The sequence below is a fragment of the Heptranchias perlo genome, chromosome 22 (genome assembly GCF_035084215.1).
Source record: "Heptranchias perlo isolate sHepPer1 chromosome 22, sHepPer1.hap1, whole genome shotgun sequence".
Lineage (NCBI taxonomy): Eukaryota > Metazoa > Chordata > Chondrichthyes > Hexanchiformes > Hexanchidae > Heptranchias > Heptranchias perlo.
Window position 1 is genome coordinate 5180476 of NC_090346.1, and position 18051 is coordinate 5198526.

Sequence of the window (18051 nt, forward strand, 5' to 3'; positions counted from 1 at the left end):
CCAAACCCCGGAGGGCTTAGGGTGAAAGCATCTAAGCAATCAGGGCAGGAACATGAGCAACCTGCCACTACCTCTGCTGCAGCACAAGGGGATGCACCACATAGAAATAGTAGGACGAGAAAGACTAAAGTTTTGTGATCGTGAAGGGTACACACAAGGGTGTTTGACAGACGGTCATGTTTTTTATCTATATTAGTTTTTTGTTAAAGTCACATTAAATGTTATGATTTACACCATTACTGCCACGTCTTGCCCATTCTTGACTGGCTTTTGTGATAGGGCCTTCATGAGCTTCACCATGAACGGCGACACTTGATGCCACCCATTGGGTCATTTTACAGTGGGTGTATGTGTAGTTGCAGGAGTGTTTCGTGCAGCGAGGCTGGTGATGTTGCTCGTCCCCAGATGTAGTGGTGACTGCAGCCATGGCACATCCCATCCTGATGGTGTCAGTTTGAGGGGGTCCGAAAAGTTGGTAAAGATGTGTGAACAGAAGAATTGTGAGTGGAAAGTAAGAATTTTCAGTAAAAACAAAAAGATCTCCCAGCCAAAAGTTTGTCTGAAAGAACTGAGTGCCCTATTGCAATAACTCACCTTTTATCCCTAACTGTCAAACAAGCATTTGTATGTCCAACTGGCTGCTGGCTGAAACACGTCTGGTAGAACATGGAGTGTTTCCCACAGCACGGGAAACACGTTAAGGATGTTTGAAAATCGGACTCCTGCCTCAATGGCACAAAATTAAGTACTTCAAGTATCTAAATAACTCTCTTTATCTTTAAGGATAAAGTCAAAGTATCAAATCAATGAGGCAGACCTTAGAGAGCATTACTGTTAAGTTTTGGATATAAAAGAGATGATTAAGAAAAATCTATGGTTGGCAATTTCGTCAGAGCTGCTCCTGCCATAACTTTGTCCGAACTGTGGCGTAAACAGGTTTTTCACCATACTTCCGGCAAAGTTACGGTGGCAGAGAGGAGTACCTCCAAGGAAATTCCCGACCCATTGGAAAATCAACTTACTTGAAAAACAACAGAAGATCCTCAGGGAAGCTGTCTATGGCTGATGGTGTTCCATTAGATGTTAGTCTATAAGACATACAGCTTAGCTGAAAAGAGAGACAACAAATTTACGATTAAAAGATAACCAGCACAAAGCCAACAAGACTATAAAACAATCCTGCCAAAAACTGATTATCTAGTCATTCATGCATTTGCTGTTTATGGGAGCTGTTGTGCTTATATTGTTGTTACGTAGGCAAACATGGTAGCCAGTGACTGTACTTCAAAAGTAATCCATTGGTTGTGAAGTGCTATGGGATGCCCTGGGGATTGTGATAAGGCTCTATATAAATGCAAGTTCTTCCTTTTTCTTGATGATGTGGGGAAACAAGGGGGCAGCTTTCAAAAGTTCCAAAAAATGTTACATCACAAGGACATTTCATATTTGTGATGTGCTTTCTCCAGTTCTAAGTGTGCTATTTTCAGCACATATTCCATTATAATAATACTGCCACAGAAATATCACTGTATGCTATAGGCAGAGAGGAAGGCAATGCAGCACTTAGGAAAAGCAATATGACTTTTTCCCCTTGTGATATTCTTTAGATGTCAACTGTTCATTGCAAGTGAATGTTTCAGAAGTTTCTGAGGGGCAGGAAACAGTGGAGTTTGTCACATTCTCGCTGCCACCAAACTTGGATCTTAAAATAAAGTACACTCACATTTTTACCACAAATTCAATTTGCATTGCAATCACAGGTCATACCCAGCCTCACAACATGGCAACAGTTTTGAAAATCAAACAAAATGTTCTTATATCAAGTTTATTTCTTAAGGCCCTGTACCTGTTTTATTTCTAAAGTAGACCTGCAAATGTTCCTCATCATGAATGACCCCATCCCAACACTTTATTTGACAGGAGGAGAAAATAAGTCCAGTAGTTCATTGAGGTATTTACCACCAACTACAACTATTCCAGAGAAGATACAGCCCATGTTCCATAGAAAAGAAAACAATAGCCTGAAATTTCTCAGTTCATGATCCCAACAATGCTCTCCAATGTTGACCCCAACAGAGTTCGAGGGGTCAGTGGGAGGACACTTCATTTGCATGGGTCAAGTGGGCACAAGTGCCACTATGGGTGCAGTCCTCCCATTCCTGCCGGAAATTCCAGCATTGGGGTGAGGGTATATCAAGGACCCTCCTTCACCATAGCAATGTCAGCCCTGATATGTCCACATATTACACCCTTGTCAAGGCCGATATGTCTCCTCTCACTTGGCGTACTAGCCACCAGAGGCGCCAGGTTCTCTTTCAGGTCCAGGAGCACGAGTACCCGTTGCTGGCTCTGATGTCTTGGCGTAATTTGCCTTGTAAGGAATGGATAGAGGTTCTGCCTAATGAAAAACTCATGGAAATAGTGGAGACCTGACGTAACCAGTGCTCTGCCATTTTTCTTAGGGCCGTGCTGGTCTCCTGCTGTGGTTCTGGTGGGTGATCAGTGGAATCCCCAGGAATTTCGGCCTCAATATATCAAACAAATACTGCAACACTGTTTTAATGATGAACATTGGGTAATATTAGAAGGCTGGCACTAATTTGACCACTCAGTATAATCTGAATGACCAGCTAACAAACTAGAACTTAAAAAAAAAATTAATGTTGCGTTAATAAACTAGAAACTAATCAAACTTTCCTCCAGTGGATTTTTGTGAATGACCTCACCTGACTTTCATCAAGCATGGCCCCTTTACCCTTCATTGCTTGAACAAGCTGAATGAATGTAGTAAAATCCAGGGTCTTCACTGCACCACAACTGAAGCCTTGTAGGACAGAGGGTGAGAATCTGAAACAAATAACGGCATCATTAATTCATTTCTAAACACCTCACCTTCTTCAAACAGGAAGCAGGTTACCTGTTTTCACAACAGGTATACCATTTATATTTATCACTATCATCCATTGAGTGATTTTTCTGAAATGTTATTAAGTCATACTCACCAGAGCAACTGGGCCAAATTTTCATTTGTTATATGCTGAATTTTTATCCTATAACCAGGAATATACTTTATATTGTAAACAAAACAAACTGTATTCACAAGATAGGTGTTTCGAATGGCCTTTCTCATCTGTATCTTAGTTCATCCACTCATAAGGAGCTTACAGGTCCATCATAGTTTTTCCAACTGTTTCCTAGATGATTGCAGAGGTTGTTTTTCATTACCCTATCCAAGTGTGCATGCTGTGGCCTAGAAAATCTGCAGGTGCAATCCCAGCAGTTATGTTGGGACTGCACCCGCTATGGAACTCTGGAACAGACCCTGCTGAAGTTCATGAGGTCGGGGGAACAGTCTGCAGGTGCAGGCCTTCAGAGGTGTTGGGACTCATCTGTGGTGAACCCCAAAACAAAAACCTAGAGAACACCAGTAGTAGTTGGCTGACCCTGGGGTGCCAGGTCCCATTCTGGAAGAATATTCATTTTGTTTGAGCAGCCCCGCTCCCGCTCCCACTTCCTACATAACCCAGTCCCCTGATGCTAGGGATCAATGTCATGGCTCTTCTCTGAACTGCTTCCAGGACTTTGTGTTTCATTGACCAGAACTGCGCACAGTACTCAAGGTGTGATCTGAACAGAGTACTATGCAGTTTGGATATGATTTCCTCTGACTTGTACTCTACTGTTTTGTCCATATAATTCTGCATTCTATTTGTTTTGTTGATCACTGCTCTGTAATAAGAACATAAGAAATAGGAGCAGGAGTAGGCCAATCGGCCCCTCGAGCCTGCTCCACCATTCAATAAGATCATGGCTGATCTGATCCTAATCTCAAATCTAAATTCATGTCCAATTTCCTGCCCGCTCCCCGTAATCCCTAATTCCCTTTACTTCTAGGAAACTGTCTATTTCTGCTTTAAATTTATTTAATGATGTAGCTTCCACAGCTTTCTGGGGCAGCAAATTCCACAGACCCACCACCCTCTGAGTGAAGAAGTTTCTCCTCATCTCAGTTTTGAAAGAGCAGCCCCTTATTCTAAGATTATGCCCCCTAGTTCTAGTTTCACCCATCCTTGGGAACATCCTTACCGCATCCACCCGATCAAGCCCCTTCACAATCTTATATGTTTCAATAAGATCGCCTCTCATTCTTCTGAACTCCAATGAGTAGAGTCCCAATCTACACAACCTCTCCTCATATGTCCACCCCCTCATCCCCGGGATTAACCGAGTGAACCTTCTTTGTACTGCCTCGAGAGCAAGTATGTCTTTTCTTAAGTATGGAGACCAAAACTGTATGCAGTATTCCAGGTGCGGTCTCACCAATACCTTATATAATTGCAGCAATACCTCCCTGTTTTTATATTCTATCCCCCTAGCAATAAAAGCCAACATTCCGTTGGCCTTCTTGATCGCCTGCTGTGCCTGCATACTAACTTTTTGATCTTCTTGCACTAGGACCCCCAGATCCCTTTGTACTGCAGTACTTTCCAGTTTCTCGCCATTAAGATAATAACTTGCTCGCTGATTGTTCCTGCCAAAGTGCATAACCTCACATTTTCCAATATTGTATTGCATCTGCCAAATCTCCGCCCACTCACCCAGCCTGTCTATATCCCCCTGTAGGTTTTTTATGTCCTCCTCACTCTCTACTTTCCCTCCCATCTTTGTATCATCTGCAAACTTTGATACGTTACACTCGGTCCCCTCCTCCAAATCGTTAATGTAGATTGTAAAGAGTTGGGGACCCAGCACCGACCCCTGCGGAACATCACTGGCTACTGGTTGCCAGTCCGAGAACGAACCATTTATCCCAACTCTCTGCTTCCTGTTAGATAACCAATCCTCCACCCATGCCAGAATATTACCCCCAATCCAGTGATTCTTTATCTTGAGCAATAATCTTTTATGTGGCACCTTGTCGAATGCCTTCTGGAAGTCTAAATACACTACGTCCACTGGTTCCCCTTTATCCACCCTGTACGTTATGTCCTCAAAGAACTCAAGCAAATTTGTCAGACATGACTTCCCCTTCGTAAAGCCATGGTGACTTTGCTTATCCAAATGTTCCGCTACTGTCTCCTTAATAATAGATTCCAAAATTTTACCCACCACAGATGTTAGGCTAACTGGTCTATAATTTCCAGCCTTCTGCCTACTACCCTTTTTAAATAAGGGTGTTATATTAGCAGTTTTCCAATCTGCCGGGACCTTTGCCGAGTCCAGAGAATTTTGGAAAATTATTACCAAAGCATCCACAATCCCTACTGCCATTTCCCTCAAGACCCTAGGATGGAAGCCATCAGGTCCAGGGGATTTATCTGCCTTGAGTCCCATTATTTTACTGAGTACCAATTCCTCAGTGATTTTAATTGTATTTAGCTCCTCCCCCCCTAGAGCCCCCTGTTTGTCCAGTGTTGGGATATTCTTAGTGTCCTCTACCGTAAAGACTGAAACAAAATATTTGTTCAGCATTTTTGCCATCTCCATGTTTCCCACCATTAATTTCCCGGTCTCATCCTCTAAGGGACCTACGTTTGCCTTAGCCACCCTATTTCTTTTTATATAACTATAGAAACTCTTGCTATCTGTTTTTATATTTTTTGCTAATTTATTTTCATAATCTATCTTCCCTTTCTTAATCAATCCTTTCGTTACTTTTTGCTGTCTTTTGAAGACTTCCCAATCTTCTATCCTCCCACTAAGTTTGGCTACCTTATATGTCCTTGTTTTTAGTCGGATACTGTCCTTAATTTCTTTACTTAGGCTGTCATTTCTTTTACACCCTTTTTTCCTCAGTGGAATATATATTTTTTGAAAGTTGTAAAATAACTCCTTGAATGAACACCAATGTTCATGTACCGTCTCACCTTTTAATCTATTTTCCCAGTCCAATTTAATCAATTCCGCTCTCATACCATCATAGTCTCCTTTATTCAAGCTCAGTACGCTTGTTTGAGAACCAACCTTCTCACCCTCTGATTGGATATGGAATGTAACCATGTTATGGTCACTCATTCCAAGGGGATCCTTAACTAGGACATTATTAATTAATCCTGGCTCATTACACAGGACCAGGTCCAAGGTTGCTTGCCCCCTTGTAGGATCAGTTACATACTGCTCAAGAAATCCATCCCTAATACACTCAATAAATTCTTCCTCAAGGCTGCCTTGCCCAATTTGATTTGTAACATGTTGAGCATTGAGTCTACTAAAACCCCAAGATCTCTTTCAACTTCACCTTTGGTTATTTCAATACCATTCGTAAAATATTTGGCCCTAAAATTCTGCGGCTTCTCCCAGCCTTCCCCCTCACCCCCGTAATTCTGGTGGAAACCAATAGAAACCCCAGGGAGATGGCAGAGACCCATATTATGCCAGATCTCCATTGTTTTCCAAGGAGTTCTGCTGGTTTCCCACCGGAGTTACAAGGGGAAACTGGGAAATCTCACAAAACTTCAGGGCCCTGATATTGCCCAATTTTTTTTCCTATGTGCAGCATGTTATACTTGTCCATATTTAATGAAATCCACCACTTATGTAGTTTGTTTAATTCATTTTGTAATTCTTGAGCTGCCTTTTCAACCTCAACTGCCCGTCTTAGCTTGTTTCAACTGTGGATGACCTTGGTAATCTGCCTTCTCAGGGTCTGGGCCAGAGGAAAGGCAGATTCCTCTTCTGAAGAGAAACCTGTGGCTTAAATAGAGTTTACACAAGTGCAGGGACTGAGTCAGCTGTGGCCTGGAATGTGGCTGCACCCTCTTGCAGGCAGCCTACAGTTCGGACGCAAGGGGATGGTTCTGTGAAGTGGCATAGAAGACAGCCCTCATCATAACCATCTCATGCAGTACCATCTCAGCTTCAACAGCCATCAAAGAAAATGCCAGGTTCTGGGCTGCACCTTGAGGTCCCTTTCTGCAGGCTCATGTCTGTACCTTGAGGTCCCTTTCCCTTCATTGTGGCCTGCCATTTGTTAATCCCCTGCCCCTTCAGCCTTGGGAAAGGTTGCTGATGGGTTGAAATGTCTTTTAATGCTCTCCAGAGCTTTCTAAATTTTTGTCCTCCTACATGATACTCTTTAAATTTGATTTACACTTTCCTTCCAGATCCCAGATCCACCTGAGAATGCACCTGGAGTTGTGAATAACTATTCAAATGAGGCCAGATTGTAAAATGGATTGTTTTTTACTCTTAATATTCAGACAAATCTAAAGGCTTGTGCAAACCAAACTAGAACTGATAGACCCCTGAAAATGAAATTCACCCCCCTCATCACTATAATGGATGAAATATTCATGTGGTTAAAAAAGTAATTTTACAGATGGAAGTCAGAACTTTTCAGTCATAGCATGATTTACCAATGAACCATAGAAGTTTATAGCATAGAAGGCAGCCATTCGGCCCATTGTGTCTATGCTAGATCATTTCAAAACTAATTGTGACAAAGCATTCCATGCTCCAGCAACCTCTAATAGTTACTTATTTATTTGAAGACACTACTGCTACCTTGATTTTTTTTTGGAAATATATTATTCTGTATGTAATGCATTCCTTTACATGAACAAAAATAATTAGACAGATAATGATTAAGCCAGGCATATATTTTAGAAAGACGGGCCAATAGGTGAACTGCAAATAAAAATTAACTTACGTTTTATAATTCTTATTCTTTGTTACGATGTTTTCAAAGAATACAGCAGCCTATGGAGGGGAAATTATAAAATATTAGTACTAACTGCTTTCAGAAAATTGTACCATTAAAGCAGAAAGACATGTAATTTAAAGCAGCTACATAAGAACGACCGTGGTGTAATTAGACAGACTCATTCTGTTATTTATGATGATTATAGTTAGTTAGGTGGTTAGCAACAGAAATGCAGGAGAAATTGGGTGGTGAGGCCGACAGCCACCTCATTGTTCCAACCTCAATTTACTTCCCACCATGTTCCTGTAGCTGGCCACTCTTTCCCCAACTGCAAAGCCAATGGGGACTGCTGAGACCCAGGTCTTCAGCCTATTTTCCTCCTGTGTTCCTACTGTTACCCCCTACCACCAGATGATAGTTCCTAGAGTGCTGATGGAGGGCCCGGAAGTCCCTGATGGAAGGAGAGGGCCTTGTAGCTGGTGGTAGGTCTCACGGAGGAGAGACGACTTAGGGATGATGCAGGAGAATCTAGAGAGTATTTTGGGGTTGTGGCTGGGGTATGAGGATTGGTGTGGACGAAGTGTGTGATAACAGGAGACTGAGGCAGTTGAGTGAACAATTTCAGTTTGGAAACAAAGCAATTTGTGAGCTCCTCACACGGCATCAGGAAAGAGGGTCGTGGAGAGAGCTCAAAGGAGGTGTTCAGTCGAGAACGAGAGAAGTTTAAGTTTGTGTTTGTCCTCCAGGATAATCCTGTTTATGAAAGGGATTAGGCTACAGATGGAAAGAGGGGGCATTGCTTGAGGTGGTCATGCCAAGAGTGCTACAGGAGGCCAGCCCATGCTTCTACTTTTGATACCTTTGCACAAACAGTCCTCCTACTGCTGTTCTTGCACCCTCATTACCACCTTCATGATCACAGCCTTGAAGACACCTGGTGCCAGGTGTCAAAAGGGGAAGCAAGCCAGTTGTTTAACAGATCAGGCCAGTGGAGGTGCTGATATTATGGCAGGTAGAGGAGCAGCAAGAGGGTGCTGAGAGTTAGCAAAGGCATAGAGGGTTAGGGCAGAAGGTTGGAGGTGAGGAGGGGGATGTATATGGTGCAGAAGATGATAAAGTGATCAGAGATGGTCTTTGTTGAGTGATCAATTTTTTTTTGGTCAGCTGGCACTTGTATAAACCCATTGTGATGTTTAAGTATCTCTGAACCAAGCAACTAATAAACCTACAACTGTAAAATTTCTATTTGGCTGATACGGAGCTCACACTCTCTCCCTGTAGAACATGCCTCACTTACCTAAGTCTAGGGAGCTCTGGTGCAGGTTGGGAAAGCCAAGGCTTAGGGATCCTCAATTGTGCGCAAGAGTACTGCTGGAGTTTAACCAGCTAAACCACATAACTCACCAGCACAGATCACTGGTAAGCCTCCTGTTATTTGTGCAGCCAGCCCCTAGGACATTGGTTTGCATTTTATCTGGAACTGTATCTGGATTATCAAGGACAAATCTACCCATCCTGGTTCCAATATAGTGAGTCAGACTGTCTGGTCAATCACCAACTGTGCCCTGGAGGACTATGGGCCTGCCTGGTCTAGGTATTAGAAATTTGAGTCTGCCACAAACTGTTAACTTGGTTCTAAACCTCCACTGCCAGATGCATTGTCTTCCAGCCACCTCAATGCCTAAGAGGTCGCACTTACCCTTCAACCCAAGCCAATGAGGATAGTTGGTCAATAGACAATTGGCAAAGAGTTTTAGCTCTCACTATATGTGCAGGTACTCGGTGCTCCAGGTGCAGCTTGGTGAGCAGCATAATTCACCATAAAATGTATGAGTGCATTGCCACCAGCCTGACCACACCATGAACAACTATCATACCCCTTCGAACTGTGGTTCCACCAGTTGGAGGAGCAGAGCTTCAGCTGCAGCTGTTTGCCTCTCTGCAACTGAATCATGGTTGGCACTAAGTCCTGGAAAAATGAGCAAGGGATCTCATGCCTGTTTCCAAGGAATGCCTTCCAGCAGCTATCATTCCAAGTCTCAGTTTCTTCATCAGCTGTGGAACAGACATCTATCTTCAGCACAGCGACACATCACACTAGCCAGCCTGATGTTCTATGCCTCCAACTCTAGCATCGCATATCAGGTTCACTCATCAACTGAGTAATCCTTATGTGAGGGGCATGCCTTTCATAAGGCCCACTCTCCTTCACTCCACAAATCCATCTCACAGCTCAATCCTGGATCTCGCAAATTGGCCAGAGAAAATGGTTCCATTACATAGTCCAGCAAGGAGAACATCGCACGTGACTATTACAATTAAATAATTTCCATCATGTTCCTTCTAAGTGTCAGTTTCACAATTGAAAATCACAATCACTTACTTGATTGGGCACCCACTGTTTGTTATTGACATCGTTAAGATTTAGATCTGAGGCGAGGAACACAGATGGGATCTCTTTAACTAGAGCACCTGGAATCTTCTTCACTGCTCTTGCGGGGTTAATTTCAGTCTGCAAAACCTGGGTTGGAATGAAAAGGAGTTTAATTTAGGAAAAACACCGCCCTTTGCAAGCAGGAGTTGGGGATCAATATTGTTAAAGTTTCCCAGACATGACTAAACATAATGTACAAATATGGGCAGCAATTGTAACCAGCTTTAATTAGATTTTTCTGATGCCATTAATACATATCCCACAATGCTCACCTTCAGAATGATAATCTGCTGTACAGGTTGTGGTGCTTCTTGAATATTTTTGACGAATATGAGGTTGGAGGTTACATTGGCAAGCACTGAGGATTCAATACTTTCAAATATACTGCTTGGAATACCAAGCACCAAGGATCCGAGTCTGACCAGGCTGTCTGTGTTACTGAACTAATAAAAAGATAAGGAGAAAATAAATTCAAAGCTACGAAACAGGCCCTGACTGCAATTTTAACTTCGTCTTAAGCAGGGAAGCTGTGCAGCTTTCCCACTAGATGAAAGCCAGCGTGAAGAGGATCAGGAAGCTGTAGAGGTCCTCCAGGTATGTTATTTTGCTTTCTTTTGTGGGGCCAGGAGGAGCAGGATTGCACCTCCAGGCCCCACAAGCAAACTCTAGATCTCCCCTGCCTCGGACCCCCCCCCACCCCTTTCCCTGCCATGAGCACCCTCAGAACACTCTTCCCCTTACTGAGTACTGGTGGGTGGCCAAGGGCTGCCTGATTTTCTAGAGGCCGTCAGCCGCTTCCTGCTCATTTCCCAAAAGGGAGTGGACTGGCGGCATGTTAACGAGGGCTGGCGGCTAAAATCACCACGGCCTCATACTGCCAAGCAGGTTTCCAAAATGAAACTGACTAAAACCAGTGGTTTCCCACTGGCAGTTAAAATCCCCTCCCACCTTTGTCTTCAAACTGGTCAGAGAATCCCATTGCTGTCTGATCACGGGAAACCACACTACAGGCTGGGAATTTCAAGCTGTATTAAAACTACTTTCTGTAGTACACAAGACTACACCCCAATTACATTTTGTATATTCTCTGTAAATTTCATGGAGTTGAATATAATTACAAAACTTTAGTTCCCTGTTTATTCAAATCTTACCTCCAAGCCACTACTGGATAACTTGGCTACAATTTCTTTGGTTTGGCCACGGTTCCAGCCAATGACATTACTCAAACTTGGCAAGGCTTCCTTGAAATTGTTTGCATCAGTTTTTTTAATCTGTGACAGTGATAGTCCAACAGCTGTTTGTTTCAATCTATTCAGAGTGCTGGCTGAGAACTTGTCAACTTTACTCACTAATGATTTTGAGAGCTGCAAGAAATAAGAAAATGCCATTAAAGCTAGATGCCTCATTGAACATAAATTTAGCAGATGTGCAAAGTATTAGGGTACAGCCTTTGGTTCAACTAATTTTAGTATTAATGCAAAAGGTGATGAAGATTGAATTGCAATTTTTCAAGACACTTCATGAGCCTCCTTTGAACACCAGTTAACACGGGCCTCTACCCTTTTCCTACTCCTCCCCAACCCACATTCTGCAATACAAGGTAACAGAGATACATAATTACCTTTGTACCATTTGTGTGAAGTAGAAAATCTAGCAGGGAGCCGTTCTGTTGGCCCCTCAGCCTCAGGATTTCCTACTGTAAGTGACAGCAGATACTGAGTACAATATTGAAATTAAATGTTAATAATGGAAATACACCATCTGGCTCAAAGCCTGCCTCACTACGGATCCAGCCAGATCGGAAATTCCAAGCCATGGTGGGAGCAGTTTTAAATACATGAAGGAGATCAGAGATCATAGAAAGACAAGCCATTCAGCCCATTGAGCCTGCTCTGCCATTCAATTGGGTCATGGTTGATCTGTACTGCAATTTCATCTTCCCACCTTTGCTCCTTATCACTTGATACCCTTATCTAAAAAAAATCTATCAAAAGCAAAATACTGCGGATGCTGGAAACCTGAAACAAAAACAGAAAATGCTGGAAATACTCTGCAAGTTAGGCAGCATCTTTGGAGAAAGAAAAAGAGTTAACGTTTCAGTCGATTAACTTCTTCCAGTTCTGATGAAAGGTTAAGATTGAACAGTTTTTAAGCAAGTACAGAGCCAGGCAAAAGGTGGGGGGTAGGAGGAAGGGGAGGGGAGGAAAGAACAAAACGGAAGGTGTATGATAGGGTGGAGATCTCTCAATCTCAGTCTTTAAAATTTCAATTGTCCCAGCATCCACAAGCTTTTGGGGAAGAGAGTTCCACATTTCATTACCCCTTATGTGATAAAGTGTTTCCTGACTTTACTCCTAAATAGCCTAGCTCTAATTTTATGGTTTAAAAAAAATCTGTAACACTGTTGTCGACAAGGAGCTATACCATTTTTACTTATGGAGGGCAACTATTAGGAGATCTTTACTAAATTAGTGAGTTGTGCTGTAATATATATCATCCACTAGCAGGTGATAGGTGACACCTTCCAATGTTTATTAACAGTGCTAGAATATTGAATAAAGAAATCAGCAGGTTGTATTGGCAATGAGGTCAGTTCACTCAGCCAATATCTGATTCTTAGATTTTTTTTAGGAAAAGTGTAGTAGCTGTCCAGAAAGGCCTACTGTATGGAATAGGAAATATGCACATCTCTCTCAGGGTAATTTTGACTTTGGACGAAAGTGTAAAACCACGATATCGGCTTAGCCACCAGACATTGACTTCAATAGAAACGAAAATCAGAAAGGGGTGTTTAATGGGCATCTGATCCGATATCATGTTTTACAATATCGCCCAAAATTAAAATTAACTCCCTCTCTCTCTTTTCCCCCATCCCCAGAAAGCCAATCACGTGTAGTACTAACTGAAGGTGGATAGGCTCTAAGTGTTAGAGCATGCCCCTGTTAAACAACAGATGCCAGCAGTCTAAGAAAGTACACATGCACACTGGTGCAACTAAAGTGGACTCTTTGCCAGTAAATTTTTAGAGAGTGTTTTTTTTTCCTATTTACCTCGATCTGTTCATCGGTTGGAAGTGTTCGAGATAACGTGTTGCTTGTTGCGCTGGATGACATGCTGAGCTCACAGACTTGGTTTACCTTTTCAATAACAGTCAAGGCTTGCTCTTCATTCAAGGACTGAAGTATATACGTACCAGTAATGAAGCAAATAAGAGAGTCTGGAATACTATAAGCAAATGTCAGAGATTTGTTGGTTGGTCTGTCGGAACCATGGTTCATTGCACTCTTGTTAAGCATATAATGGACTTTCAACAATTTCCAATAATAGTAGAGGCAGAAACCCTCAACTCATTAAAAAAGTACCTGGATGTGCACTTGAAGTGCCGTCACCTACAAGGCTACGGACCAAGTGCTGGAAAGTGGGAATAGGCTGGGTGGCTCATTTTTGGCCGGTGCGGATACAATGGGCCGAATGGCCTCCTTCTGTGCCATAAATTTTCTACATATGTACATTTAACAGAAACACATGTATAATACATTGTAGTGATTTGGAAACTGTTGTTTTATCCTTGTACTTATCCCAAATCTCCTTAAAAGGGCTGATGGAGTCTAAGCTTCTATCAATCCAGGTATAAGCCCTAAAACTAAAATGCCCTTTTAAAAAGCTATTTACACGGGCTAGACCCTAGCTACATAGATGATGATTAACAGATTAAACATTTATAATGGTGAGAATAGGCTACAGAAGGTAACACTGCACATTTGATATCAATTTCCCTTAATAATACAAAGGCAATGGAACTTCAAGACCGTGGTCTGCAATGCAGCTTATAATATATGGCATTAAGTAGCCCAGACATGCTGCAATGCAAACATTAGCTGGAAATACAGACTGCACTATGAATAACCTTGCCAACTGTTGCGATTTCCCTACAGTAACCCCATCATGTCCAACAAAAAACAGCTTTATGATGCTCCCTCCCTATAAGAAATAGGAGCAGGAGTAGGCCATACGGCCCCTCGAGTCTGCTCCGCCATTCAATAAGATCACGGCTGATCTTCAACCTCAAATCCACTTTCCCGCCCGATCCTCGTATCCCTTGATTCCCCGAGAGTCCAAAAATCTATCTATCTCAGCCTTGAACATATTCAACGACTCAGCATCCACAGCCCTCTGGGGCAGAGAATTCCAAAGATTCACAACCCTCTGAGTGAAGATATTCTTATTCATCTCAGTCTTAAATGGCTGACCCCTTATCCTGAGACTATGCCCCCTAGTTCTAGATTCTCCAGCCAGGGGAAACAGCCTCTCAGCATCTACCCTGTCTAGCCCCCTCAGAATCTTGTATGTTTCAATGAGATAAATCAGGTGATGCTGTAACATAGCATTATATTATAAAAGTTGCAAAGGCCTCTGTGCATAGAGGCTGTGCTATGCACTCTACAGGATGCAGCTAAGCATGTACTTTAAATGTAATTAGTTTAAAACATGTAATAAGAGTGATTAGTGACTGCTTTACAAACCTCCACCAACTATGTAGTTGTATCATGCAGGAAAGTGGGGGCTGCCATGCTATTAAATAATCAGGCAAAAGATTTTGTTGATAAAGTTTTATAAGTTTCTACTAGCAGAAGCTGAATATTTTTAAATTTTTTGAAGAAATGTGGAAAAGGTGCATATTTTCAAACTATATTCAATTCTTTTTGACTGCAAAAATGTCAACCATTAAATACATACCGTGCGATATTAATATTTGTATTGTTATTAAACAGGAAATTGACATAGAGCTTTGAGACTTCAGTGGGTAACGACAAATTCTCTAGGAGTGCCTGGTTTTCAGGGTTTGCTGTAAAGTCTTGAAGCTGCACAAACCAGATTGACAGAAATTAGAAATAACATAAGAACATAAGAAATTGGAGCAGGAGTAGGCCAATCGGCCCCTCGAGCCTGCTCCGCCATTCAATAAGATCATGGCTGATCTGATCCCAACCACAAATCTAAAGAACACAAGAAGTCGGAGCAGGACCCGGCCACATAGCCCCTGGGCCCTCTCCGCCACCCACAGGGCATTGACCGATCCGAACTCAGCTTCATGTCCAATTTCCTGCCCGCTCCCCATAACCCCTAATTCCCTTTACTTCTAGGAAACTGTCTATTTCTGTTTTAAATTTATCTAATGATGTAGCTTCCACAGCTTCCTGGGGCAGCAAATTCCACAGACCTACCACCCTCTGAGTGAAGAAGTTTCTCCTCATCTCAGTTTTGAAAGAGCAGCCCCTTATTCTAAGATTATGCCCCCTAGTTCTAGTTTCACCCATCTTTGGGAACATCCTTACCGCATCCACCCGATCAAGACCCTTCACAATCTTATATGTTTCAATAAGATCGCCTCTCATTCTTCTGAACTCCAATGAGTAGAGTCCCAATCTACTCAACCTCTCCTCATATGTCCGCCCCCTCATCCCCGGGATTAACCGAGTGAACCTTCTTTGTACTGCCTCGAGAGCAAGTATGTCTTTTCTTAAGTATGGAGACCAAAACTGTATGCAGTATTCCAGGTGCGGTCTCACCAATACCTTATATAACTGCAGCAATACCTCCTTGTTTTTATATTCTATCCCCCTAGCAATAAAAGCCAACATTCCGTTGGCTTTCTTGATCACCTGCTGCACCTGCATACCAACTTTTTGATTTTCTTGCACTAGGACCCCCAGATCCCTTTGTACTGCAGTACTTTCCAGTCTCTCGCCATTAAGAAAATAACTTGCTCTCTGATTTTTCCTGCCAAAGTGCATAACCTCACATTTTCCAATATTATATTGCATCTGCCAAATCTCCGCCCACTCACCCAGCCTGTCTATATCCCCTTGCAGGTTTTTTATGTCCTCCTCACTCTCTACTTTCCCTCCCATCTTTGTATCATCTTCAAATTTTGATATGTTGCACTCGGTCCCCTCCTCCAAATCGTTAATATAGATTGTAAAGAGTTGGGGACCCAGCACCGACCCCTGTGGAACACCACTGGTTACTGGTTGCCAGTCCGAAAATGAACCATTTATCCCAACTCTCTGCTTCCTGTTTGATAACCAATCCTCCACCCATGCCAGAATATTACCCCCAATCCCGTGATTTTTTATCTTAAGTAATAATCTTTTATGTGCCACCTTGTCGAATGCCTTCTGGAAGTCTAAATACACTACGTCCACTGGTTCCCCTTTATCCACCCTATACGTTATATCCTCGAAGAACTCAAGCAAATTTGTCAGACATGACTTCCCCTTCATAAAGCCATGCTGACTTTGTCCTATTAAATTATGCTTATCTAAATGTTCCGTTACTGTCTCCTTAATAATAGACTCCAAAATTTTACCCACCACAGATGTTAGGCTAACTGGCCTATAATTTCCAGCCTTCTGCCTACTACCCTTTTTAAATAACGGTGTTACATTAGCAGTTTTCCAATCTGCCGGGACCTCTCCTGAGTCCAGGGAATTTTGGAAAACTATCACCAAAGCATCCACAATCCCTACTGCCACTTCCCTCAAGACCCTAGGATGGAAGCCATCAGGTCCAGGGGATTTATCCGCCTTGAGTCCCATTATTTTACTGAGTACCATCTCTTGAGTGATTTTAATCGTATTTAGCTCCTCCCCCCCGAGAGTCCCCTGTTTGTCCAGTGTTGGGATATTCTTAGTGTCCTCTACTGTAAAGACTGAAACAAAATATTTGTTCAGCATTTTTGCCATCTCCATGTTTCCCACCATTAATTTCCCGGTCTCATCCTCTAAGGGACCTATGTTTGCCTTAGCCACCCTTTTTCTTTTTATATAACTATAGAAACTCTTGATGTGGAGATGCCGGTGATGGACTGGGGTTGACAATTGTAAACAATTTTACAACACCAAGTTATAGTCCAGCAATTTTATTTTAAATTCACAAGCTTTCGGAGATTTTCTCCTTCCTCAGGCAAATGTTTCAGGATCTCCTTGAAGCCTACGCATTTATACATATTGAACAATACATGGTGTTTACAGACTGCCCCTGCAACTGCCCGTTGCCAAGGCAATCACCGTGTTCAGACAGAGAGGTGACATCTGCAGAACCCCCGAATACACATTCAACAAAAAAACAAACAGGGAAAAAAAAAACAGAGAAAAAAAAACACAGAGAGAGGCAGAAACATCCGGAAGGCAGAGAGAGCCAGCAAATGACCCATTATATTAAAAACAGATAACATTTGTTCGCTGGTGTTTCTGCCTCTCTCTGCCGGATGTTTCTGCCTCTCTCTGTTTTTTTTTCTCTGTTTTTTTTTCCCTGTTTGTTTTTTTGTTGAATGTGTATTCGGGGGTTCTGCAGATGACACCTCTCTGTCTGAACACGGTGATTGCCTTGGCAACGGGCAGTTGCAGGGGCAGTCTGTAAACACCATGTATTGTTCAATATGTATAAATGCGTAGGCTTCAAGGAGATCCTGAAACATTTGCCTGAGGAAGGAGAAAATCTCCGAAAGCTTGTGAATTTAAAATAAAATTGCTGGACTATAACTTGGTGTTGTAAAATTGTTTACAATAGAAACTCTTGCTATCTGTTTTTATATTTTTTGCTAATTTCTTTTCATAATCTAACTTCCCTTTCTTAATCAATCCTTTAGTTACTTTTTGCTGTCTTTTGAAGAATTCCCAATCTTCTATCCTCCCACTAAGTTTGGCTACCTTATATGTCCTTGTTTTTAGTCGGATACTATCCTTGATTTCTTTACTTAGCCACGGGTGGCTGTCATTTCTTTTACACCCTTTTTTCCTCAGTGGAATATATTTATTTTGAAAGTTGTAAAATAACTCCCTAAATGAACACCACTGCTCATGTACCGTCTTACCCTTTAATCTATTTTCCCAGTCCACTTTAATCAATTCCGCTCTCATACCATCATAGTCTCCTTTATTCAAGCTCAGTACGCTTGTTTGAGAATCAACCT

General features: G+C 42.2%; 1 protein-coding gene across 1 annotated transcript in view; it reads right to left on the reverse strand.

The window, feature by feature from the left end:
- Positions 1–18051, reverse strand: part of LOC137340890 (uncharacterized) — a 191980-nt gene that overhangs the window by 110369 nt on the left and 63560 nt on the right. Inside the window, exons 55-62 of the mRNA XM_068003693.1 lie at positions 14814–14938; positions 13127–13301; positions 11228–11440; positions 10349–10519; positions 10026–10163; positions 7649–7698; positions 2727–2847; positions 1023–1108 (exon numbers count right to left, since the gene is read on the reverse strand). Coding sequence (XP_067859794.1) covers positions 1023–1108; positions 2727–2847; positions 7649–7698; positions 10026–10163; positions 10349–10519; positions 11228–11440; positions 13127–13301; positions 14814–14938 — 1079 coding nt within the window. The remainder of the gene's footprint in view (positions 1–1022; positions 1109–2726; positions 2848–7648; positions 7699–10025; positions 10164–10348; positions 10520–11227; positions 11441–13126; positions 13302–14813; positions 14939–18051) is intronic.